At 44.4% G+C, this 27,129-nt stretch overlaps 1 protein-coding gene across 4 annotated transcripts in view; it reads right to left on the minus strand.

Annotated features, from left to right (window-relative positions):
- Positions 1-3,687: 3,687 nt before the first annotated feature.
- AMOT (angiomotin) overlaps positions 3,688-27,129 on the minus strand; it is a 60,016-nt gene continuing 36,574 nt past the window's right edge. For all 4 annotated transcript variants that reach the window (XM_039731157.1, XM_039731156.1, XM_039731158.1 and 1 more), the window contains 8 exons: positions 26,580-26,672; positions 23,931-24,076; positions 14,230-14,379; positions 12,429-12,619; positions 10,493-10,615; positions 9,630-9,862; positions 8,672-8,896; positions 3,688-7,699 (listed from right to left, as the gene is read on the minus strand). In XM_039731157.1, the coding sequence (XP_039587091.1) occupies positions 7,599-7,699; positions 8,672-8,896; positions 9,630-9,862; positions 10,493-10,615; positions 12,429-12,619; positions 14,230-14,379; positions 23,931-24,076; positions 26,580-26,672 (1,262 nt within the window). In that variant the 3' untranslated portion in view covers positions 3,688-7,598. The remainder of the gene's footprint in view (positions 7,700-8,671; positions 8,897-9,629; positions 9,863-10,492; positions 10,616-12,428; positions 12,620-14,229; positions 14,380-23,930; positions 24,077-26,579; positions 26,673-27,129) is intronic.

The following is a 27,129-nucleotide window of genomic DNA, read 5'->3' on the forward strand; positions in this document are numbered from 1 at the left end:
GGTTTGGAACAAGGTTCCTTCTAACCCAAACCAGTCTGTGATTTTATAATTTGGGGACCGGTAGAAGTTCCTGGTTCTCCTTCCAAGAGCTTAATCTGGCAGTGAAAGAAGATTTCCCATCAGAAATTGTTTTGAGAGTGCAGGACTATGGCTTGTCCAGACTTTGGGGTTTGAAGTGCTGAAGAGTTCCAGGAATGTCACCTCTTAGCAGCAGGGACAGCAATTTCTGCCCCACTGCACATCCCATCTCTGAGCCAGGCAAGCCCCACACCAGCATGGCTGAGAGGGCACCAGAGGCTCAGAAAAAAGGGAAAACAGAAGGATTGGAAATTGCTTAATTAGAAGCAGTTTTCTCCTTTAATGTTCTGCAATTACTTTGAGGTCAGAAGAATTATTAGTAATATTAATGGCTGTATTTCCAGAGAACTAAAGTTAATAGTACCCTAATTGGGCCGTACCGTCCAGCACTAATTGCTGAGGGCCAGCGGGCAGCTCATTAAGTCTTCCAGCCTTTCTCCCTTGGCAAATCTCACTTCTCCTAAGCCCACATCCCAGATAATGTGGCTGCAGAGGGTTAAGGTGTGGGGATAAGCACACCAGACCAACGAGGCCGAGGCTCTCAAGGACTCTCTGTCTGTTTTCAGCCTTCCAGCCATGCCAGTGACATCTCGGGCCTCTTGCTTTGACTTGTGTCCCAGGTGGGCAAAGAGAGGTGTTTGCTGCTGAAGGTGGCCCAAGTGAAGATGTTTTGGCTCGGAACAGGCCGGGATCTCATCCCACCCCTGCCATAGGGACCCCTTCCACTGTCCCAGGCTGCTCCAGCCTGGCCTTGGGCACTGCCAGGGATCCAGGGGCAGCCACAGCTGCTCTGGGCACCCTGTGCCAGGGCCTGCCCACCCTCACAGGGGAGAATTTCTTCCCAATATCCCCTCTAAACCCACCCTCTGTCACTTTGATGCCATTTCCCCTTGTTCTATCACCACATTCCCTTCCCAAAATCCCTCTCCAGCTCTTTTGGTCTCTTCTAGGTATTGGAGGGCTGGGTGCTCCAGCAGGGAAATGCTGGTGGTTCCCACAAGAGGACAGGACAGGGATTTTCCTCCTGCCAAAGGGGATGGATGTGCAGACAGGGATATTGTGGCTGTGAATGAACATGACCCAGGCATCACCCTGCCTGAGCTGCGGTGCTCTGGGGTGACAAGCAAAGGAACAGCAACCAAAATACACTCAAAATACTGAAATAAAGAACTGAAAAGCTGCAGACAGGAGGGGTTCTTTCTTATTTTTGAGTTCTGAAATGCAGCAACAGGAAACAGAAGGGTAGAGACACAATGAAGTTCCAAACCCGCCCATTTATGTTTGAAAAAAATGACTAGGGAAGAAAAGAAAATTTCATCAGGTACAATTAGGTTCTCAAAATTACCAGTTTTTATAAATTGCATGTATTTATGTGTGTGTGTGTGTATAAAAGCCTTATATTTAAAAGATTAGTGCTCCTTCTGGCAAGGCATCAATGACAATTTTCCTCTCCCGTTTACCTCCACAATACAAAGTGAAGATTATCTCATTCCAGAGTCACTGTATATAAATAGCACTGCAAAAACACCTTTACAGGGACAGTGTTTTGTTGCCATTTTATATTATTCTTCCTTACAGAATTCAGATAAATGCTCCAAAATACACAAAATGCTCCAATTTTGCCTTGGGGAGCAGGAAGGGGAGGCACAGAGTTATGCTGGGAAAGGTCCTGTGGCACTATGGAATTTTGCTTTCCTCTGGAGGTGTTTAACAGCAATAACAGGCAAGACTTTACAATAAATAGAATAATGCAGCCCTTGGGAATGTGCTGTACTCACTGTGCACTGGTTCAGCTTCTAACTCCCTCCTCCCACCCATGAGGCTGGCGTGGAATCAACCACTACACTCAGTGAGGATTTGGAGCAAAGGAGCTTTTTCACCTAAAGGCTGGAGCCAACTGAGAGGGGGGAGAAAAACCCCAACCAACCAAACCTAAACCACCAGCCTTTTCATTTTTATTCCCTTTCAAGCCCCAGCTTTTGGCAGGCTGAGTAGCAGATAATGGGATTGAAGGAGGTGCCTTTCCCATGCAGGTGTTCAGCAGATGCTGCAGCAGCACAGGGATGGCCTCTGGGAGATGTTTAAGTCCAAGTGGTCTGGCCAGCAGGAAAGGTGAGGGCACGTGGAATCCCAAATCCTCCCTGCATGGCTGCTGGCTGCTCCCCACAGAGCAGGGCTGGATCTTTGCTGCCCACAAGGGCTTGTGAAATGCCCAACTACTCCTCTCACACCCCCGTGCAGATGGGCCACACTTGTGTTATTAAATAAAGCAGCTATTAGCCAGCTCCTGCAGCTGGGGGGTTTTGTCTGGCCAGGTTGTTTTTGGGGTTTTTTTTTAGGTAGATTTTTTGTTGTTGTTGGTTTTGGGGTTTTTTGTTGTTTTTTTGTCTTCTTGTTTCTGCTCTGGCACACCAGAGAGATTTATAGAAACAACATCAAAAGGCCTGAGAGTGGAGGGGATGGATGTACTGAGCTGACCACTGGCCCCAGGATTTGTCAGGCTGGTATTTATTACAGCAGGGGAGGTGACAGCTATGTTAAGATCAAACTCAAAAGTCAACAGTGAAATTGCATCAAGGCTGGCCACTTTCAAGCAGCTTCCCAGTAATCCCTGCTCCTTCCCTCCGACATCGTGAGGGAGGAGAGATAAATTAGCAGGCAGCAAAATGCACCAAGAATACAGGAACAAAAAGCACATGTGATGTGGAAAATACTCCCAGGGCTGAAGGCTGCTCGTGTGCTGATGCCCTCAGATGTCTGGGAAAGGGAGCAGGCATCAAAGGAGAGGTGGCTGTCACCGCAGCTCAAAGTGCTGCTCATCTGGCTGTTAAAAGGTGTGAGTAGTGGGCAGCTGCAGAGTCACCCAGAGGGAAAAATAATTCGGGATGCTTAAGGGAAGAGACTGGAATGACAATTACATTATCCTGTAAAATCTCCATCAGGAGTTGAAACCCAGAGACAGAGGCCAAGCAGTAGTGAGGAGGAGGGAAGGTGAAGATTGTTTTTGTTTTGTATTCCATAAGCTGCTCATGCCAAACAAATTTACTGCAAAACAAGCAAAGCAGTGCAAAAAAAGCTGAAAACACAGGGTCCATTCTTTAAAAATACATGGATACACAACATTTACAAGATTTCTTAGTGCATATTTACACTGACTATTTTGTTTTCTTTCTAGAATTAAAGCTGCCATAAACCTTCAAAGACTTAAGGGCTGTTTCAACAGCTGAATTACAAAACAGCCCAGTCACAAATTACAAAATAAACTTGGATGGTTTAAATAAAGGAGGGGAAAAAAAAACCCACGTGATTCACTTCAATATATTTATATAGGAAAGATAATTCTCTTGACACACTGTCTATGGTTGTGAAATTATAAACTTTAGTACTTTAATTCATGCTCTATGGTTGTGAAATGGTAAACTTTAGTATTTTAAATTTATTTTATTTATTTCATGCTTTGATATTTTGGGTCCTAAAGAGAAGCAGCTGACTGGGCCCCTGTTAGACCACAACCTGCTGGGAGGGAAACTGCTCAAAGCCATTTGCCCCCAAAAACTCTGCAAGATGATGCTGGTGGAAACCAAACTCTAAAACCAACTTAGAAGGAGATCTTTTTGAAAAGAAATGTATTTTCTTCATAAATACAGTACAATTACATTTTACAATGTCTTTTTACTTCCTAGACATAAAAACACTAACTTTTACAAAAGAGTTCCTATACAAATACATGAAAAGAGACCCTCCCCCCTCCAGAGCCCCCTATCCCCCACCCCTGGCACGGAGCACACCCAGGGCAGCAGGGTGAATGCAGAAAAGCTGTGCCAGCCTGGGGGGAGGAAGCTCAGCTGCCCCGGGCTGTGGCTGCCCTGAGCACCCCGGGTTTGGGTTTTCTGGTGAGCAGAGCCTTGGTCTGGCCACAGCCACCACGGGTGTCACACGTCCCCCACGCCGCTGGCCCCTGGAGCAGGAGGTGGCCTTGGAAATGGGCCTGGCCTGAAGCTCTGTGTGTCCCCCCCAAAAACCAAAGCAAAGACCATGCTCAACTTTCAGACAGAACACACGGGGACAACTTCAGCCCCAGCACAGGTGGTGACCTCAGCGTCCCCCTGCAGACTCCTCACACATCCCCCTGAGTCCCCAGACACCAAATTTCTGCTCTAACCCCCCAGGAGCTGCCAGGTAGGAGCTGTTTCATTTAATAACCTTGGGCCAGGTGGAACAAAAGTCTCTGGATCTCAGGCAGTTCCCCAAGCAGTGAGACCACAAAGGAGCTGCCCAAGGGAAGGACTTGGGAGTTTGGCCTTTCTGTAAGCAGTGAATGAAAGAGGAAAAATAACTAAACTTCACTTTCTTGTTTTGCTCTACAAAGAATATGTGGCTTTCTTTATAAAAGCTACAATTCTGCTTCTAATACCCGAGTTTAAGAAAAACTCTTAGTCTAAAATTTTGGTTTGCAAAGTCGTTGCAATCACTGTTAAAAACCACTTTCTACTAGAAATAAGCTCTACAGAAGGCAAAGGAACTAGGTGTGCAGTTTGTCTCCTTAAAGCAGTTTCTGTTTTAAAAACAAAATAAAAATCTGTACAGAGACTGAAGACTATAGTACACATCTTCCTCAAAGCAAGCAGCTCGTTTACATTCACACCAGGATGGCTCTGAGGAAGCTCCAGGGGGAGAATACATTCCTGATGGCTCCCAGTTTGTCAGCACAGGAAAACAACCTCCAACTTCCACAGCAAAGTTCTGGGTTTTTGCTTTTTTGGAAGAAACTGAAATTACAAAATAGGGCAAAGAGCCCAACCTAAGCAGTGTGAAGCTGCACCATCTTCCAAAATGACTTCAATGGGTGAGGAACTGCCAAGGCTCCTGCAATCCTGATGGTTCAGGCTGTCAGAGACAGCCTGGCTTCCATTTCTGGAGGAGATAGTTGCTGTATTTTATTCACAGAAAGCTATTATGTCCTTTTTGATTTGTAAAAACAAAATGCAGTGGCCCTCCACTTGAAAACAGTGAGCTGCAAGGAGAATAAACCAATTATTTTCCCCTGAACAGCCAATACTGATTGGGGAAAATCAGTTTTCAGAAAGAGGTTTTATCTGTGAAAGATCCAAATTTTCCCAGACATTTTAGAATTTATGTGACTCAAGAGAGTTGTAACTGTTTATTTAGAGTCCTACAGTCGTAAAACTTCTTTCCAGATGCTGAAATGTATTTGTAAGGGTGGAATATTATTTTTCCTGACTCTAAAGGAAGAGAAAAGCATTCAAACAGTTCTCCCCGCTTCTCACATGGCCACTCAATGGCATTTGATTTCCCTTGCTCATTTTAAGCCAAGCCCACATAATGTAATATAGATATTTATGCTGAAATGGCAAAAAGGTGGACACCTTGAGCTAATGAGAAAAGCTGAATTTCCAACAACTGTGGAGGAGGAAGAGAAATCAAATCATCCAGGGTGGGCATTACTTCATAAAGTGGGCTGGAATTAAACCAAGAGAAATAAAAGCAAGACATTGTCAGGGATGAGAATGAAGTGGTGATGGACACAGTGCCTGGAAAAGAGTGGGGAATGGCTCAGAGGGAAGGGAGGTCTGGAACTGTCTGGAAAGACATTGTCCCACAGGACAGGCAAAGCCTGGCAGTGCAGCTCTGCAGTGCCTGCAGTTGGATGATGGAAGGGGTTTGTGCCTGGCCAGAGCATCCCCCAGCCCACCCTTGGCCACCTCTGCCTCCTGCAGGACTGGGAACATGGCCTGAAGATCCCTAACCAGCAGCAGCAAGGCTGCCAGAAATGGCAGGAAGTGTTTTCCTTGGATTTTAAGTGATTATTATCAGAAGGAAAGCTCAGGGCTGAGCTTTAGGCAGCAGCTGTGCAGAGAGAGGCACCTCCTGTCCCCTCCCACTGTGGAACTCCTGTGATCCCTGGTGGTCTGGTAAGGCCATTTCATTTGAACACAACAGCAGTAGTGTCAAACAGGAATTAAAGACATTCACTAATTCTCTGATAATTAATTGCTGGATTTCCTTATTTCTGGGGTGAAACGATCTGAAATGAAAATTTTGCTACTCTAATGCTGCACAGAAAGCTGAAACTAGCCAGGTTCCCAGTGTGTGACCACTGGCTAATGAAATATTTTAATTTTCAAGTACAAAAAAAGAGTAGGTTTTAACAGAAATTAATATTGAAGTGTTTTAATAAAATGCAAAGACAGTAACAAAAAAAACACTCATGTACTTCTATTGGTCTTAATATCTCCTTATAGTTTCTGTAACCAAAGCACTGCTGCATCTGTGCTAGTTCCCAAAAATCTGGAAGTGAACCTCATGACTTAAATATGTAACTTTCTTCTGTAATGCCTCTGGGATTTCTTTAAGCTGCTCTCTCCACTCGGATGAATTAAAGAAGTATTTTGAAAGGAGAGAATCTGCCATCTGAACCTTTGCACAGAGCTTCAATTCAAAGCTCTTCCTCTGAGGCTTTGCTATGTGAAAAAGAATCCAGTCTCTCCAGAAAGGAGGGATATACAAAGTGTATTTTTTTTTGAAGGGCATTTGAAATATAGAAAAGTCTGCTACAAAGAAAGATCTCCACAGATGCAGTAGATTAAGTTGTTACATCTACAGCAGGGCTTCCCACTTGAGCTATGGTAAATTTGAAGTAGTTTCACTAAAGCCAATGGAATTATGATGTCAGAAATCTGATCTAACAGATCAGGGCTGGGCCTGTAAATTCTCCTTATTCATTTATGCAAAATATGAATGCAATATATTATTTACTATCCACTGTAAAAATTATTGAAAAAGTACTGAAGTATAAAAGTGTGGCAAATCTTGCAAAAGGAACTACAAATATGAAATGTGACATTAATCACAGGAGTTGTTTGTTTTAATAACAAAGTCATTAAAAAATTAATTTGGGAATTTAAAAAAAAATGTTACCACACTGAAAATGGACATCTTTCCAGCCCATGAACATGAAACACCTACTCTGAGTTCTTGCACTGAGAGGAAAGAGGAAGTGAAAGGGAAATCTCCCTTGATCACAGCTCAGATTTATCAAAGCTCCCCAGAACACCTGTATTCCAACACCATGAAGTGATGCTCACAAGGATGTCCCTGGTTCTGATCATTTTAAGGCCATTAAGCTCACCTTACTACATTCAAGCTAGACATGTAACCAGCACCTGTGAGAGCAGGTACTTCTGCTTAAGAGACTTTAAAAACACTGAAATGAAATATCACATGTAGTGCACCTAAGGTCTAGTTTTTGTCTCCACATGTTACCAGATCCAGTATTTAAAAAATAAAGGGGGAAACTTTCAAAGAACAAGTGTTACGGGTTTTTTATAATTTAGAACAAATTATAAATTAACCTGTCCAAACTTTTGAGACATAATATACAAGAGCAAACAGCTGAGTGTTCTTTTATTACTCAGGTACTACATTTTTTTTCCCCAATAAAAATGTCTTTTAAAAATTTCTTGCTACTGTTATCCCAGCTCAGATCCTGGTACAGCCTTTCAGATGAGGTATTCTACCATCTCTCCATCTGGGAGGTCCTGCCCCACAGTCTGAACAGGGGCTTTTCTTTCAAGAGTGCTGGAGTGGAAGAGTGGCCCATCTATGTGATGAGGAAAAACAAGAGACAATTAAAGGTGTCATTTCAATGAGGTTAGAAATGTGACATTAACATTTTAAGTCATTTTGTATCATTGGCCAAAGACAGATAATAACTTATTTAGTTTTAAAAAATTCAATTCCCACATATGCAGCCAGACAAATAAAGCTATTTTATCAAATTCCCTTTGGGTACCTCCCACTGATACACAAATCCACACAGAACTGGAGTGACTGCATGTAAACCAGTGCAGTCAGGGTGGATTTTCACCACCAGACCTGTTCTCCCTCGATACCCATTAAACAGCACAGCAAGGGCAGGAGGCAGAGCCCAGCCAAACACCCTCTGCCATGAAGAACAACAGCATTGTAATGTGTCTGTAAGGAGAAGAGGCAAGGTTGTGTAATCTGCATTGATTTGGCAGAGTGGGCTGGAAAATGAGCAGCTCTTGCCAGCTGGGAGCTCTGTGGGAAGCAAATTCAGCTCCTGGGACAGTCACTGTCAACTGGATGTCCAAGGCTGAAGCTGCCCCTGTGACTGGGATGGTACCAAGACAGCTTTATTGTGAGAGTTCCCTCTCCTCCTTCTCCCTCCCCCTCCCTGAGTCCACCTGGCTTTGGGTGCCCACTCAATGCAACAGCCAGTTTGAACAGCCCAATTTCATGTTTAAACCCCACATCCTACTCACAACTGACTTCAGAGCAGACACTGACTCAGAGACTGCCCAGGGATTTGCATCTCCCTGTTCTCAGTTCTCAGATCTTGCTGCACCTCCCTGCCCAGTGTGCCCACGCTTATCCTGCCACTCTTCAGGCTTTTCTTTTATTCCTTCAGTGTGTTTGAGACCACTCAATCACACTTGTCCCTGAAATCGACTTGTCCTCACAAAAACTAACCCCAGTTTGCCTGGGGGGAGAAAGGGACATGGGGGGTGCCCCAGGGATGGCGAGTGGGTGGCAGGGTCCCCCCTGTTACCTGTTTTCTCTGCACTGTAGGTCAGGTTGGTGCTGGGGAGTCGTGCTGGGGTGGGAGCTGCAGGGGAAGGAGCAGCTTTGCCCTGCTCACTGCCCCTGTCTGTCTGGGTGCTGCAGTCTCTGCTGCCTGTCTTGGAGTGGGCTGACAGCAATGGTGTGGAGGGCAGGACAGGAGAGGGGGTGGAGGGGATGGATTCGGAGCGATATTCTGTTCCCAGCAGAACACCTGTGTGGGGAAAGGGAAGGAAATGTCACAGTCACAGAAAACTAGCTGGTACCAGCTCTGCATTGATTGCTTCACGATCTGGAAAGTGCTCCCTCCCTCAAGAGGCAGCAGAGGTTTGCCTTTGCACAGCACCTTCCTCCCCTGGGTGCTGAAGTACCTGAGGAACAGCAGTGTCCCCATGTTGCTGCTTGCAGGTGGGCACTAATCTGCACACTCTGAAATCACCTGCAACAGGTCCTCATTTACATTTCAGGGGTTTTTACTCAGCTCTGGGCCTAACTTCTCTCAGGAAAAAAAAATGTTACAACTTCATTTCTCAGAACAATGCTATTGAGCCATTCCAGACAGGAGTCATGTTAGTGCAGGCACAACACTGCAGGATAGAAATCCTGATTAAAATCTCTGCTCCAATTCAAGGAGACTTTACACCTTCACCCAGCTGAAAGCAAGTGCTTGGGAACCCTGAAAACTGTATCCCAGACATCCCTAAAGTCAGGTGGCAAATTTGGAATAAAGGCTTACACATTTAATGGCAGAGCATGAGTATCAGAAGTCACCATTTCCCAGAAGTGATTAAAATAAGCAGCTATTTCAAATGTGTCCCATCTTACAGCCAGCTTTACTGCAGGCCAGGCAAGCTGCTCTGTCTGTCCAACACACCCTCCTCTGTGCTCCTGCCTCCCCTCCAAGCAGTGGCTCTGAATCAGAATTGCCACTGATATTTGGAAATTACCCAGGCTGCCCTTCCAGCTCTTGTCCTCCCTCTTCTCCTCCAGGATGGGGGTGCTGCTCAGGGTTGAGGAGTGGGACAGCAAGCCTGAGCCAGCGTTGGAGATGGACATGAGGGACTTGGCAGGTCTCATGGAGGAGAGCTGCTCTGTCTTGCCAGGCTCCTTGCGGGAGCGCTGCTGCAGCACTTTGATCATGGCGTCCTTCTCGATGATCTGAGCGTGCAGGGTCTTGATCCTTTGGGGCAAAGGAAAAGGACAGTTTAAGTGTCTCCCATCTCCCTGGACTGAGGCCTCAGTGTCCCCATGGCTGTGACTAGGGGTCCCCTAGGCACTTGGAGAGGTGGAGGGAGGATGCCAGGAGATTGTCCTGGGCACTGGCTGCTCTCTGGCCCACACAGCAGATCATGTGAGAAAGTGTGATACAGCCACCCACCCCTGGCTACTGGAAACTGCTCTAAACAGCCATGGAAGGAGCTCTGAGACAAACCTGAGAGTAATGGGTGGGCAGGACATGAGACCAACATTCTGGGGAGTCTGCACTGGGGGCCTAACCCCAGGGAAAACAGCTCTGTGAGCCTGTTAAAGAGTGGCTGGAGCCTGGGGTCTGATGAAAATGCCCTGGAGACAGAAGAGGAACAAGCTAGATGCAAAAAATCTAAGACAAGACTTTTTTGCATTAGCCCTCAGTATCAAGACAGGTTTTGGATTGCTGTGTTTATACTTCCTTGGCCAAATGAGTGTCTGGCATTTGACATCGCTGCTGCTGGTGAAGACACAAGAATTTCTGGTTCTGAAGCACCTACCCAGGCAGTTCATTTCAAATTCCTGCCCCAAAGAAGCCAGACAGGACCAAAGTGCACTTTACCTTCCCTCCATGTCGAGACATCTCCTGTTGGCCAGCAGGATCTCCTCCTCCTCCTTCTGGATGCGAGCTTCCAGGGAGGTGTCGTAGCTGGGGTTGGGCGAGTGGCTGATCACCGTGGTGTCCCTGGAGCAAGCAGGACAGCAGGTGAAGGACCTGCTAAGATTGCTGCTTCCCCCCCAGCAGCACAAAAGTGCTGCTTAAATGGAACAAACATGGATATTCCACTTTTTTTTTTTTTTAAGCTGGCTCAGTGTCTCCCAAAAATCCAACTCCTAATTTAATTTGTGTTCTAGTGAAAAAGGATTACAAAAACATGCAGATCATTACAACAACAACCTCCTGTCCATTTTGGGACAGTGCCTCACCTAAACTGAGTCACTGCACTACTCTAAACGGATCAAGGAGGCAAATCAAAGGACACAAGGAGGGGAAAGGAACACCACGCACTTTTCTTCAACTTCACATTAAAAGCTTTTTCCCTTTCCCTTCCAGCAGTATCATACAGGGGATGTGAATATCAAAGGGAACAAGGCATGGAAGTTTCTTAAGCAATACTAAACAGCTTGGTCCAAAAAATCTGGAATAAGGTGAGAAGAGTTTCAGACTGATTCCATATAAGGCCTAATGTAAACAATGTGATACTTGGTCACTCCACTAACCAAATAATGACTATTTCATTCTACTTGTGAATGGGCAGGGCATGAGAAGATCCTTCACTAAAGAAACCCAGCCTGACCCAGTTCCTGCCTGGGCTCTAGAGATCCTTCCTGCAACCTCAGCTTCCCAAGGGATGCCAGCTTCCACTGTTCAAGAAAAGGGAAAGAAATCTGGACAATGTAAATGATGGCTCTTTCCTGACTGGAGAACATTCTTGTTCATTTAGTGAAACCTGAGCAGGCCTAACACATCCCCTCCCAGTCCATGATAAACAATAGACCAGGCCCCAACTTATCAGCCCACGCTGAAAATATAACATGGCCTCTAAGCACAAGCAGCAGCTGGAGCCTTTAGGGAATCTCTGGGGAGGTGGAAAACAGTGCACAAGAAGCATCAATACCCTAAAATAACAGCTTCCTTCTGAAGCAAGATAAGATAAGTCTTTAAACACTAACACAGCAGATCTGCAGCTTCACCCCTGTAATTCCAGTGTGATGTTACAAGCTGGGAAGCCAGTTGTGATAACATCCCTATCTGGATCTGGCTCATGAAACAATCTACAATAAAATCTGCTGTCCAGAACCATAAACCAGTGAGCAATGAAATTACATGCAAGCAAGGCCTAATGCTAAGGAGTTGCACTCCAGTAACAGCTCTTGTTTACCAACCAGCTGAGGCACCCAGGCCTAGTCAGAGCCATAATAAGTGTTTCTGTACAGTTGTCTTGGAATGGGAGCTTGTTACCAAATTTCAGACACCCTTCCCACCCCCACAAGCAGTGCTTTCCATACACAGCAGAATGTTTTGAGCAGAATTTCCTAGTAGATGCTTCTGGTTAGTAACCAGACAATACCACAAAGTAATTTGCAAAAACATTCTGGAGAACAAGGAAGCCATTCAGGGTGAATGATGTGAATCACCAAGCTCACCCCATCTCACATGACTTCAGCAAGGACTGATTCCTGTTTTAAAAATAAAAAACCCCCAAGCCTCTTCTTTGAATCAACAGCATCTAGGAATGGCTCAGAACAATTCTAGTCTGGAAAATGGATCATGCATGAGGAGGAATCTTCCCCTGGAAAAACATTTCTAATTGCTGGCAATTGCACAGCTCCCAGGAAGAGCAGCCAAGCTCTTCTGCTTGCAGAGTTCTGAGGAGCTCTTCAGACCACAGGGTGAGCAATCACAGGAGGATGGCATGACAACATTGCTGGGTGGGAAATATGACATTCAACTGGAAAAAGAAAATCATTCCAGACCTGTGAAAAGTCCCATTTACCTCTGAGCAGCCACAGTTGCGGCTGCATCCAAAGCAAACTGTCTCATCACACTTTCCTCCAGGTATTTCTGCTCCCACTTGGTCATGTCAGCTTCCAGAGCAAGGATCCTCTCCTCCTTCTCACGCAGCAGCTCCATCAGCGCTGTGGCGTTGTACTCAGAGACATTGGCAGCCTGAGATGTGCCCTGACGCTGATGCCCAGGAGGAAAAGAACAAACCAAACAAAAACAGGAGTCTCAGGATGCAGCTGTAAGGCTCAGGGCTGGCTGGTTTGCTTTTTGTCACTGGTTTGACACAAGAACCCCCCCAGAGGGAAATGCAGTGGCTTCATGCTGTGTAGGGCAGGCTAACAAGGAAATACCTGAGATGCAAAATACTCCTCCCAAGGCCTTTTTACCCAAAAGTCTATGGAAAGTATCTTTTTTTCCAAAGATGTATATTTGGGCCTTCCCAAAGTCCCAAATATGCATCCCAGAGCTGGACTGTGCTACAGAGGTATGATGTGCACAGCCCTCCCATAATGCCTGATGTAACACAGACTGACACCCAAGTGTTCAGCAAGGCACTGACTAGTATCATCCCTTCCAAAAAATACATCCAAAATCTTTTTAAAGCATTTAATTACTAAATTAATATGATCGGCATATAGCTGGGGACTGAAATAATTCAGTTCCAAAGCAAGATTTGGAAGGCAGGCAGTGTTCCCTTTCAAAGTAGGGAAGCATGGAGATTTGCTCAGATAGTTCAATGAATAAAACTTGCAGTTTTACATGGAAGTCTCATATGGGATTAGCAAGACATTTGACTAAAAAAAAAAAAATAAATAGTTTAAAGGAATGGGAATAGGGCAGACTAACTGTTTTATGTTGAGCTCAGAAGTTTTAACCATGACAGGAAAATAATTTTTTTGTGTAATAGGGCAGACTGTTTTATGTTGAGCTCAGAAGTTTTAACCATGACAGGAAAATAATTTTTTTGTGTTGACTCAGGTTCAATGTAAAAAGTTGTGAGGTTTAGAGCAAGTGATCTTCCAAAAGTGGACCAGAAAAGTTTATGAAACTACTGTAACTCCCACTAAAACCAGTGCAAAACCCCAAGATTTAAATATCTATTCCTATGCAGAGATGGAAGTTAGGGGATAAAAGTAAGCTAAATCACTAAAGCTAATCACTAAATGTGATTTAGAACACAGGCCTGCATCCTATTTCCAGTAAAATTCAGACACCTGACAGTTCATCTGTATTTAACATAGGCTGGAGTTAATGCAATTCTTAACACACCTGCACAATCTACTTCTCATTCATTCTTTTCACTGGAAAAAGACTCTCAAGAATACTGCAATACAGTCTGGATGAACCTCCCATCTCTTTCCATCAACTGCATTTATAGAATTGGCTTTGCTAGTTTAGCCTTGTGTGCTTTTTTGAATTCAAAAGGTTTTTGAAGGGCATCTTTTCAGGCCAGTTGTTAATGAATTTTATGTAAAATCACAAACTGTGAACAAGAATTTTTAAGTAATTTCAAATAACATAACCATGGTATTTAAAGGTACAGCAGCATGTAGCTATGAGGCTATTTCTGATCTTTTCACAGATGGATCCCCTATTGCTCCTTACCTAAATTCTCTGTTTGAAACAGAATTAAATCAGGTAAAAGCAATACAATAGCCAGGAAATCGATGAATCTAACTAGTGAAAAAGAATTTTTTTAAGAACACAAGATAAAAAATGCACTGTTTTTCTCTTGTGTGTGGGGCAGGGTGCAATCTCATCCTCCAGGAGCCCAGCAGGGCTGGGGGTACCTGCTGCATGCGGAGAGATTCCAGCTCCCTCTCCAGCCGGGTGCGCAGCCGGTGCTCCAGCTGCTCCCTCTTCTCACACGCTGCCTGCAGCTGAACCAAGGCCTGCTGCATCTTCTCCACCTTCTCAACATAGACCTGCTTCTTCTTCAGCTGAAACAAAGCAAGAAAAACAACATCAACAATGGGAACGAGTGAGTGAACTTTGGGCTTTGCCACCAGCTGGGAGGAAGATGTCCAGGTGACTGCCAGCACCTGAATGGAGCCCACAGGAAAGATGGATAGACAGGACAAAAGGGATGGTTTAGAGGGGATGTTGTGAGGAATTCCCCCCTGTGAAGGTGGGGAGGCCCTGGCACAGGGTGCCCAGAGAAGCTGTGGATGCCCCTGGATCCCTGGCAGTGCCCAAGGCCAGGCTGGACAAGGCTTGGAGCAGCAGAAGGTATCCCTATGGCAGAGGGTTGGAGTTGGATGATCTTGAAGGTCCCTTCCAGCCCAAACCATACCATGATTCATGCCAGATACCATGCTGTCAGTGGGCCTGGCCACTCAGGATGTCACAGCTCTGTTCCAGCTCTGCTTTCCTGCTGGGTGGTTTTGTCCTTTTTGTCCTCAGTGACCCCATGGTAACGATGGGGAAACAGAAGAAATTATCTGTGGCAAACGTCTGAGAGCAGCAATGGACTAGAAAGGGCACCAGGGACTGAAACAGTGTTTGAGTGACTTGACACACGTTTCCAAGGTAACTGCAGCAGTGTTTAGAGCTGATCCACAAGTTGGGAACACTCTCAGTGCAATATTGAAAATTGCTGGCAGCATTTTTACAAGATTAGGCAGAAACTGAATCAAAATTTGTAGCATCCTACTGCAGTCCAATCACAATAAAATAATAGGATAAAAGCACACACCAGCCATGGCCCGGGCTCTCCCCATGCCAGGTTTATCCAGGTTTATCCCAGCAGTCTGGCCATTCTTCTTGGCCTGAGAGCTCCTGCTCTGTTCCTGCCATGCCCTTTCATCCTCCTCCACTGTTCATCCTGCAAACCAAGCTGCCACCCTGCCTCACAAGAAGCAAGAAAAAGTACCACACTGAGCCCCCCAGTAACTGTCTTAGCAAGGTTAATCCACTGTTCATGCAGAATAAAAATGAACTAAAATATGACCTAAAAAAATAAAATAAAACATACCCAGAGCCCGGCTCTATTCAAATAGAGGGAATACTGCACACCTGTGGGCATTATTTTCTGTTTAGGAAAAAACTAACAATTGTGCAATTAGCTGGCCCTGTGCAGCAAATCTGGGGCACTGCTTTTGTAGCTCTGATTGTCATAAACCCTGAAATACAAAAATAGCAGGAAGAAGGCAACTTTTCCCAACAGTCAGAGCCAAAGTTCTAGACAAGCACCACAATGCAAAACACAGACTCCCTTATGTGAGTTCAAAGAGCTGCTCTACAGCTTGATGGAAGAAAAGTCCACTGAGGGATATTAAAGACAAAAGACACCACTTTTGGCTCAGGAAGTCCTTCTTGGAAGCGGAAAGTGTTCTGGGAAAGTATCAGTGCTGGCTGGCCCCATGCTGACAGTGCTCCCAAGGAATCTGCTCTCAGTTTCAGCAGACACAGGATACTTTGATCTGAACAACACGAGCTGTTCTTACATCACACCTTTGCTTCAGAAAGGTCTCATCATGTGTTTCTTAAAAATTTTTCCCTTTTCTCACTCCTTTTCCTTCAGGCAATGCAAAGAGCAGAGACAGAAAAGTCTCCCAACAATATTAATCCCAGACATAGTACCCTTTTTTCTCTCCATAAAGTCAGCAGGCATCTAATCTCACAGCGTGAATGTTGCTGCCTTAGAGGATTTTCCCCAAAGAAGAATTTTATAATAAAAGTTACAACAAACAGTGAGCAATCCAGCCAAAGGACTTCCCACCAGTGCATGTACAGTAGAAAGGTATTTTTATTCTTTGATTGCTCAAGATTTCAAGCTTGTTTGGAATGGGAGGGATGAGAACATTTAAATGTAACTTAATAGTCCACTGCTGCTCTGCAGAAAATCAATAAATGTGTTATACTTAATAAATCTTTTTATTCCAGATCATAGTACTTGATAACAGCAATTTAAAGTTTGTCAGACTTCACTGAAGAGTGGATTAATGCATCAGTTTTAAACTTAGATTAACAGCAGTGATAAGTATAGGGTGAGCAGCAGAACCCAGAAATGGAGAGCACTCAGTACCTTGGGTTTTGACCTGGACAAGAATGAGAAACAACTTGATAAACTCACCAGCAGTGAAATACCATGCATCAAACTGAAAAATAACCTCTTCAAAACCAGCTCTCCTCCCTCAAAGTGATAAGTATAGGGTGAGAAGCAGAGCTCTCCAGAAATGGAGAGCACTCAGTACCTTGGGTTTTGACCTGGACAAGAGTGAGAAACAACTTGATAAACTCACCAGCAGTGAAATACCATGCATCAAACTGAAAAATAACCTCTTCAAAACCAGCTCTCCTCCCTCTCTCTTCTTCATAAAAGAAGTTAAGGACGAGGTGGCTGACATTTGGTCTCATTACCTACTACAAAGCATTTAAATTCCTGAGCAGTTTTTTAACACGCAGGTAAAATCCTGCAAAAGCAGCAACCAGCAACATTTTAGAGTTTCACAATTACCAAACCTGAGTATGCATATGTGTGGATTAACACCCTGGCCTGCATTCAAAGAATACCAAGAGCCCAGCCAAAAAGCAGAATTAGGACACAGAAATTCCACTGAAACATCCACTTTGAACGTTCTCCCATCAGCCAAACCTGCAGGTGAAAAGTTGCAACACAAGCTGTTGCCCAAGCTCCCAGCACTGCCTGCACATGCCTGACTCGGGCACCAGCCCCAATGTACAGGCACAGCTTGTTCAGTGGCTTTGCACAAAGACAACATTTTTTTCTCTCCCTTCACAAGATGCATTTCATCTTCCAGCATCAGGAAGAATTAGGAATGTTGGAAGATTTAGGGCTGGTTTGTGTATTCTTTTCAACAGCTTAAAACTGGAATTAATTCACAAATTCTTCAAATAATTTTCAGTGTTTTGGAACCCAGGTGTTCAGTGAGCTTTAAAGGATGTGCTCCAGACAACTCAACTTTCCTAATGTCTTTTGTCAGAATTATCATTTCTCTATAAGATAATCTCATTTCATGCACTTGCTGCCCTCAGTTAAGTCACTGCATATTCTGGCACTCTGCTACTACAAGTATTTGTGAGAAAAATTTACTTTTCTGTGAACCAGGATTCTAGAGAAGTGGTAGAAGGGAAATCTAAATTTATACAGTTTTGGTTTTCATCTCTCTGACCAGATCTAACTCTCATTGTAAAGAGGATCAGGAATGATTCTTCCAAGCACAGAGGGATTTCATTACCAGAAATCAAGAGTATGATCTTGTTTTCCTAAGACAGGAATTGGAAACAATTTCCTGAGTATTGCCAAGGTGCTGAAGACATAACTAAGATGGGAAGAAGGAAAAAAGGCAGCGAGCTGAGGCTTGTTCTTGGTCATCTGCCATGGATTCCCCACCCTCCCTCTCCCAGCAGAGCACCAAAACTGGCTGCTCAGTGCCAAGGGCCACAGCAACATCTACCAGGGCAGGGATGGCATCAAAGGACACAGGAATTCTCTCCTCTGCATCAGGCCTTGCAGAGAACACCTGCTGTAGATAAGAGTTCATTCCTGAAGCTTTACAAGGATGCAGTCACACCCTTTGGGATGTAATTTTAAATAAATTTGACAAGATAGTAATTTTCCTTTTGATGGTACAGCATTTAACTAAGAAGCAAGCTCATGTTCACTTAATGTATCATAACTGCTTTGCCTCCAAGGGTGCTCTGAAAATGCAGAGCATTTTGCTAATGAGAATATCTTTATTTTAACACCTATTTACGATGTAAGATCTCAAATAACCTCAGTGCATGTCTGGAAGCACAGCAGGATGACTGTATCCACTCCCAGCATTTCCTACAGCACAATTTTAATAATGTCCTTATCATCTCCAGGTCAATCCCTGACTGCTTTGGAAAACGTCCTAACCAAGCATCAGAGGTCAGGCTATAATTCTAACTAAACCAATGTAAACAGGAGCAGCCACTCTCCAGCTGCCATTTACTACAAAGTTTATGTAAATTCTGTAAAGGACTCAGGACAAGAAAAATAAAGATGACCATGACTGGCCTGGGCTCTGCAAAATCCAGGGCACAAAGAGTAAAGCAATGCAGGGAATATCCCTGAAAGCCTCCCTGGCTGCCTGATCAAGTATTTCCAGCTTCATTTAACTTCCCCTCTCCCTTGGTATGTATACTTGCATGGCCTAAAAACAATGGCCAAAGACGAGTTTTCCTCTCAGAAACAGGGGATATTTGATTATTACGACAACTGCCCAGCAAAAAGGGAATTAACAACATTCTAAAGACCAAACAAATCCTGTTCCTACTTTACTTAGGCTTTGACAAACCATGCAATGCCTTTCAGGGATCCCAGGTCCTTGCAGAAGGAAGGCTCTGAGGAGGGCACAGAGGTTCACGGAAAGGGAGCAGGGGCACACAGGAATGAGGGATTTTCAGTCAAGGCACAAAGGAGGCTGTAACATCCTCCAACTGGAGCTGCCTGAGCAGGACAAACACAGCCCTGGACACAGCAGGTGAGGGGGAAGGATCTTCCTTTAGGAAAGAGATTCATTGCTTCCAGATGCGTTACTCAGCAAAGATTTTCTTTTTTTTTTTTCCTGGGGAAGAAGAGAAGACTTCCTGCACTGATTCAGAACTCTCCCAGGCATTTTGTGAAACCCAGCCATTACCCTCTTCATCTTGGACAGCTCCTATTTCAGCAAATTGGTAACACTCATCAGCATCTGCTTGTCTCCCACTCACTATTTCTGATGTCTTCAAAGTCTTTTGTTTAATATATTCAGGGTGTTTTCATAACATTCTGGGTTTATCCTAAAGCTGAATCCATTCAGATGCAGCTGAAAGTGTGTTTCCCCACAAGAATTTGCCTGCTATGGCAGAAATGTAGTTAAAAAAAAAAAAAAGCCAGCAAGCACGTTTACATCACCTCACCCTCTTGCAGTTGGAATATATTCCTCTAGGATGCCTTTGAACCCTCAGTTTGTTTGAATTCAGGCCCAACAAGGCGCCAGTGGCCTCAGCAAGAATTCCTGCTGAAACAATTTGGTAACACTATCCCCGTGCTAGGGAACAGGGTTTGTGGCATGGCAATGTCACAATGTCGTCGCCCCGGTTGTTTGTGTTAAAATAAAGTTCTAACTCTCAAAGCCACCGCTGGAAAATCACTAACAGGCACAACATGTGAGACAGTGACACGGCAATAAAAAGGCAGTTCTGTCACAAGAATGCAGCTCATTAGAGGGAACCAGTTACAGGGAAAACAGGGAGGTTTCTCTCCTCGGCACCCAATCCATCCAGGAGTGACAAGCCATCCAAAAATTGTCCCTTTTAGAAGCAACTCTTTCCTGAAAGAAGTATTAGATAGCTCTCAGAGTCTATGTGAAACAAAGCTGTGAAGACCAGGAATATCTTTTTATAGACCCAGGGAAGTGACTGCAAAAAAACTAGAGCAGGCATCAAGCAGACAGCTCTCCTTTGGGTCTCCTCCCTACAAGCCAGAGCTCTGCTCTGAAAGCATCTCAGGCACAGCATAAAAAGTACAATAGATGTCATTGGGAAATGTATTTTTGCATTTCCCCCTGACAGAACCCTCAGTGTTATCAGGAATAGAGCATTTTTTCTCTGCACAACAGCACAGTGAGAAATGAGCACAGTATCTCAGCTGGTATCTGCTTCATGTGGAATTGTGATGGCTGAAGGATCTTAGAACTTCTAAACACAAGCAATTTTAGAAAAGACATTTCATTCAAACTTGTCCCCTGCCTTATCCCCCAGTTTCTACCCATTAGAGAGATTGTCTGTCTCCTCTTTCCACTGCAAGGTGTGTGTGTTTGAGGACAGCAAAGAGCAGATGTTTTTATCTTCCTGGTGGTTGTCATTATTCTTCAAAGCTGTATCCTTGAGGAACTTGGTAAAAAAGTGATTTGTAAAGCAGTGGAGCAAAGGAGTACAAGTTACACTACCATAAAAAACCCACAAACTTTTCTTAAGTTGAAGTGTGGTCTTCCATGGTATAAATTAAATAGGGTAAGCAGAAATGACCAAGTTTGAGGGGGAAAAAAAGTGAAACCAGTAGCACTCGTGGCCTCCACGCTCAGCAGTTGCGGTTAGATAAAGAATTTGGCACCAAACTCCCTCCTGCAGCATTCCAAGTCTGGTAAGGACTGGCAGCAAGTCAGCATTTACTCAGAGTCAGGTGGGCCAGGATGGTCCTTTCTGCAAAGCCAGCAGTTCTGGCCCTGGCCCAAAGCAAAGCCCAGCTTAGCTGCTCCACGTGCTCCAGGCTGTCAAGGTGTCTGTGAGCAGATGGGGTTAAATCCTCTGTGAGCAGCCACAACCCTGCTGCCATCCCACTTGAGACCCTCACAAATGCTCCAAAATGAGAATTGTTCATTGCTTTAGCTCCAAACATTATCACTAACTCTTTCTGACTGTGATATACATTTGTAAGCCAAAATACATTTTACCTCAAATATGTTCAATTTATGTCAAATGTATTACATGTAATGAAAATAATCTGAAGTTTTGATTTTAGAAACCACAGACCAATACTTGACTAGAAACAAATTTAGTAAGCTGCTGATTTATGCAAAACTGTGGAACATTTACTAAAGAGAAGAACAAAAATAGAGAAGTGAAAATAGGGGTTAGGGGTTAATAACTGTGTATCTTTATGGAGAGTAGAGAAGTAGTAAAGTTTAAATATTATATATAAAACATATACATACTTAGCAATTCTGTTCATAGACACATTTAAGTTTGCTTTAAATATTTATGATCACTCCCCTATTTTGCACTTTGCAGAAATAAACCCCACACTATCAAAAGCTTTAATGGCAGCTTGTTCTAAATTTGAAGAGCCAAATTCACCCCTGCTAACAGGAGAAGCATTCTGTGAATGTCTACTTTTGCATCCAACTGCTTCACACTGTACTTCAGTATCTCCAAGATCACTCCGTTCTCCATCACATTTAGCAGCCCATTATCTCTCCTTTCACTCTAACTTGGATGCTAAAATCCAGTATATATAAAAACCCTCAAAGCTCCACAGGTGTGGACAAGTGTCTACATTTTACAGATTTTGTCTAGGCTGGCAATTCAAGCCAAGGGTTTTGAAGAGAATCTAAAGCTCCAATTTCAATGCAACGTTTAAATTCAGTTACAGTCATATATGGCTTATAGCTCTCCCTAGAATGGAAATATTCTTTTTATAAAGGATCTGGTGCACACAAGGCAAGGTTACTCTGCTTAATAGGAAGTCAAAATGGAAAGGGTAAAAAGAAAAGGTGAAAACTTACATTATAAGAAGCTACAACTGAAATATGCATCCCCCCCTCAGTCCCTGAGCCAGAGCAGCTGCCAAACCTGAGCCTAAGAAACTCCACCCTCTGCTGCAGGACCAGTTTGGAAATTCCTGACACTTACAGGGACTAGTCACTCCGATTAACCTGGCCAGAATAAAGAAATAATCCACTAATTGTTCATATCTCTTGGCCGCTGAATGCCACTAACTCAGAATGGTGTGCCCAGCCCCTTCTAAAGGTGCCCTGAGCTCTGAGCAGCTCCTTGGCTGCTTTTCAGAGTAACCAAACAGCCTGGGGATTGGAGAACTTTCCACAGTTCAACACTAATGAGGCAACAAATGCGTTATAATCCTAAGTATTTCATTAAAAAGTGATTTGGGAAACCTGCAAAAGTGACTCTTTACCATTTGTTTCCCCTTATTCTCTCTCACCTCTAGGAAAAAGCAGAGTTAATTCCTGCTCCCTCACTGAGAAGCTTCCATATTTATCTACAGCAGGAAGGGTGGCACTTCCTGCACACCCTGGGATTCGAGCAAAGGTTGGATGCATGTGACCAAGCCCTCATGCAAATCATTTCACTCTGGATCAGCCTATGTGTGCTTTTTAAGCTACCATGCAATTTAGCCCAGAGTGACTTACTTATTTCACCATTCTACCTAGGCAGAAATTCTTTGCCACAGCACTGAACCCAATTCTTCTAGTGAAACAAGAGCAGTCTTTAGTCTTTTGAAAATAAAACATACAATTATTATTACCCCTCAAGGCTTCAACTTTACTGTGAGGGAGCCAAAAAGAGTGCCTACACAGAGGCTCAACCCAGCCAAGTGCTGTGTGTGCTGGCCCAGCTGATCAGAGCACCTCATCCACGTCGACTCCAAGCATTTTCCAGGGAAACCACAAGGATGTCCCAGGTACTTGGAGTTAGTGACCCATCAGACTTTTAAATAAGATGCTGAAATGTGAATGAAAGCCAAAGAGCTCAAATACATTGCAGAATCAATGAGAGAATAGTTTGAGAGCTAAAGAGAGCCATGTCAGATGTAAATTACCCTATAACCTAATGATCCCTCTCCCCTGAGTAAGGGCAAGTCAGCCATGCCAGGCTAAAAGTGGCTATGACAGCAGTAAACCCACAAGAACATCCTGAATGAGCAGAGCAGGTCCGCAGAGATCCAGAGGGACTGAGGGAAGGCTTCCATAAAGAGATTAAAGGAAGGTCAAAAATTAAGGACACCAGGGAGAGAGACACAGGAAGGTTCAGGGGAGGGCTACTGAGGAAAATCCAGAGCTCGGAGAAGAGCAGGCTAAAACTCAGAAATGAGCTACACCTGTACCTGGGAGAGGAGGATATTCACTTAGTATTTGATATTCCTCCTGTGTTGGCACAATGGGATCCTGAAGGGAGAGAGAACTAAAAGCAGACAAGGGGAGGGTTTGAGGAATGTCTCTGAAAGCAGCAAAATTCAGGTGGACATAGGCACAGTGCCCAGCTGAGGGTGACACTGAGTGCTAGTAGCCAGGGAGATGGCAGGGTTGGAGAACAAATCTGCAGTGAGGAAGTGTGCTTGGTCAGGAGATTTCCTCCTGAGACTCTCCATGGAGGAAGAGTAGGAGTAAAGGAAGTAGAGGCTGGAGTGGGAAATGGGGCCTTTGCAAGGAGAGCAGAAGGCAGGAGGAAAGGACAGACACTGTGACACAGAAGGGACAAAGGTGAGAGCCATGAGTGGGGGACAAGGCTACAAAAGAAACTGCTGTGAAAGCTGCCCAGCTGAGCAGCTCAAATGCATTATCCCCTCTTGGGAGGAAAGGGAGAGAAAACAACTAAGGTCATGCCCAGCTTATTACAAATGTTGGGCACATACGATGATGTGCACTGTCCCCACACCTGGCAAAGGGACAAACCACATTCATCTGATATTACTTGAAAGTCCATCCAGATCTGAATTTCTGCCAAGTTCAGCAGCTTTCCAGGGCTGAGATTCCACTTCCAGCCCACTTTTACAAGTTGAAACACAAAGAAAACAAAATATGGCTGCTAAGACAAAAGCATTTCCAAGGAAATAGAGATTTGTGGCTTATCTGTTTAGCTAGTCAACACAAAGCTAAGCCGATAGAAACAGCTTTGAAGAAAGCACATTTCCTTCTAACTTCCACAAGACAAACTCATTCCCACAGGCACTTTTGCTGGAACACAAGCTACCCTGACTCCTCTTTCTCAGCATCCTTACCTCCTCCTCCAGTTTCACCACCTTGGCCTGAGCGTTGTTCAAGGCCTGGTCTCGGATCTCGATGTGTCTCCGCTGGTCCTCGTTGGTGGAGCGGGCAGCAGCCAGCTCTATTTCCAGTTTCTCTTTTTCCCTCTGTGTTTCCTTGTCTATGGATAAAAAAGTGACAGTTATCAATGCACAGCACTTGTCTCTGCTCAGTTTTCAGGAGCCTTTCACTCCAGAGGTGAAGGGAAGATTGCACTGGGACTTCTCACAAAAAAGAGAATGCAAAGCTAGTGCTAAGAGAAAAAAGAAAAGGACATGGCTTTCAAGGAAGAGAAGGACCTGTAATCCTGAAAAACAAGTATGGTACCTTCAAGCAACAATGTGCCACAAAGATAGTGAGAAGGAACAGAAGGTGCATCACTCGGTACAGTTACTCAGGTAATTTGCTGTGATTATGCAGATGGTTACTGAAACTTGGCACCTCTTCACCTCTGAGCTTTCAGAGTGGAAAACAAACTGAGTAATTTTAATATCTCGGGCTGGGGAGAGAGATAGCAGACTGATGTTCCTGAAAAACTTGTGTTCCTTTTTTCCACACTGACCCCCTAAACTGGAAGGGGGGGTCTGTTCTTTCTCAGAGGAACCCCCAGCAATACCTTCAGAGGAGTCAGAAAACAAATCAGCAGTAAGAACTCCTCAGTCTTCCTCTACTGCCTGTAAAAATGATCCCCTGGGCCTGAAGTGAGACACATACATGTTCTGTCCCTTCTCAGAGCAGACCTGCCACCCCAAACACAGCAGCTCATCCTTTTCTGCTGCTCTCCAGGAAGAGCTGGAGCAGCAGTGCTGAGTGTTGCAGGAACAGGGCACTGCCTTCATAAAGAAATAGATAGGATAAAAATAATTGGAGACTGGAGAAATTATCGCAAAGGGTGTAAGGCAAAGCCACAACACAGAGCTGATGTCCTCTGTGTATGCTGCCATTCCCAGCTCAAGCCAACCAGCTCCAAAGATAACATTAACCCACTTGCTGCATACACAACCACAGAATACTCCCTGGAGTGATCTACACCCAGCACTGATGACACCAGAGAAACTGCATTCCAGAAACCAATATCCCACGACAAAGGAATGAGGACAAGGAGTGGAAGGCTTGAAAAACAGGAACGAGGTGCTGGGTGTTAGGACAGACTGCATATGGAGTACACAGGCCCATTTGTGCAAGCATGTGCATAACTATATTTACAGGACCACAATTACTCCCTTTCTTCTGCCAGCAAAGAGCCAGGAGCAAAGCTTTAGCAACACAGAGTAGCTAAAGATTCCCTTCTGCCAGGGAATCAACACAGCCCACACACAGGTTGCAAAACAAACCAGTCCACCAACAGCACCCAGAGCTCTGCAGAGCAAACCCAGAGCCAGCCCAGGACATAAGCACAAATGTCATCACATGATGGGATTTTTTTGCCCATCTTTTCCCAGCATTTCTCCTCCACCCAAGAATGAGTTGCTGCCAGTGTGAGCACATTACACTGTACTGCAGAGACTGAGCTGCATTGAGACAGGGTGGCATTATGCCAGCAGGTATCTGTCAGTGCTACCAGGCTGTTTGTTAATCTGGAAATGCTTGCAGAGAGGCTTTTGGAGGTTTTGTTGCACACTTTTCTCCAAATGAGAACTGCTTCACTTGACAAGTACTGCAGCAGCCCTAGAAATGCTGGGAGTGATTAAATGCAGGACTGTGGCTTCCATGTTCATCCCCACAGCTTTGACCTCCCCAATTTCTGTGTGCACCTATGAAACTCAGTGTCCAACAGCAGAAGGAGAGACTAAACTCCCACACTTCCCAGAACCACCAGGAGTTTGGAATTCACTCCCTGACAGCCATTTGCTTGCAAGGCAAACCACAAGGAATAAGCTAAAGATGACACAAGAGAGGGACACCAGAATCTGGTTACAGGGTAGCTGCAGTGTCTATTACACCACAGAAAAACGCTGTTTTGCAATTTTATTGCACTACCTTTTTATATAACAATTGGAGAAAAGTGAGCATTGTCAGAAGGGTGGAGCACAATGTGGGATGAGAGAAAAGTTGGCCCCACGCCGTCGGCCTCAAGACATTTCAGAACAAAGGAAAAGCAGCATTTCACACCCATCATTTTGGTTTGCCTTGTGATAAATGCACTGCTGTGGACAGAATTCCTGACCCTCACCCAGCCCAGCAGACTGCAGGAGTGTTCATCCCCTTTATTTTTACTGAACAGGATAGGGCAGTGGCAAATTAAAGAGGAAGGAGATAGGAGACCTACCAGGCTCCTCTCCTACTGGCCTTAACTCGTGCCAGGACTCCTGCAGGCCTGGGGAAGGATTAATTTCAAAGCTTTCAAGGAATAAAACAGATGGATAAAATATGTAAATTACGGGGTAAACACTAATTTTATGGTTTAACTGAAAATCACCTATGCTCCAATATCTCTAATAAATTCCATCAGATGGACTTTAGATACTGACAGAAAAGGAATTCTTGGATCCCTCCTCCTTTCTGCACTGCCAGCTCTGGGCTGCCACTGCCCTGGTTTCTGTGCTGATCATTAACCTGCTGCACTGGCCTCCCTCCCAGGTGACTGGAGCTTTCCACTGACCCACAGTGGCTGTGAAACTCACTTTGTGCAAAGAGCTGGGAGATGGTTTTCCGATTGTCTTCAGACCCCTCAAACTCCTTCTCTGCCAGCTGCTTGTTGGCTGTCTCCATGCGTTCTGCAAAAAAAATCAATAAAAGCAAAAGAAATAATTAACAACTTTCAAGCATTAAGCTACATTTGCTCAGGGCATTCCTGATGCTGGGGGAATGGATCTGCTAATTCTACAGCCTATCAGAAGCTGGCACACACTTTTGAAATGTTTTTAATTATGTCCTTAAGGAAATACACTCAATGAGACAAAACAGGTTAAAGTTCCAAAGAAATTATTTTAAACATTTATAACACAGAAGTTTATTTTTTCTATTTATACCTTTATTTTTTCCACACAAATAAATCCCACCATGCAATTAAAAGATCTCTTATAGCTCTCCTCTAAATCTTAACAGGAGGTTAAATTACTGTTGTCCAATTACCTGACTTGAGGGAATAGTGTAAAACCCTAAAAACAGCTTAACAGCTCTGCTGCTCCAAGCTGCTAGAAAACTGTATCAGTCTGTGAAAATTAGAATGAA

This window comes from Passer montanus, unplaced genomic scaffold (genome assembly GCF_014805655.1).
Source record: "Passer montanus isolate IOZ18808 unplaced genomic scaffold, ASM1480565v1 scaffold76, whole genome shotgun sequence".
Classification (NCBI taxonomy): Eukaryota; Metazoa; Chordata; class Aves; order Passeriformes; family Passeridae; genus Passer; species Passer montanus.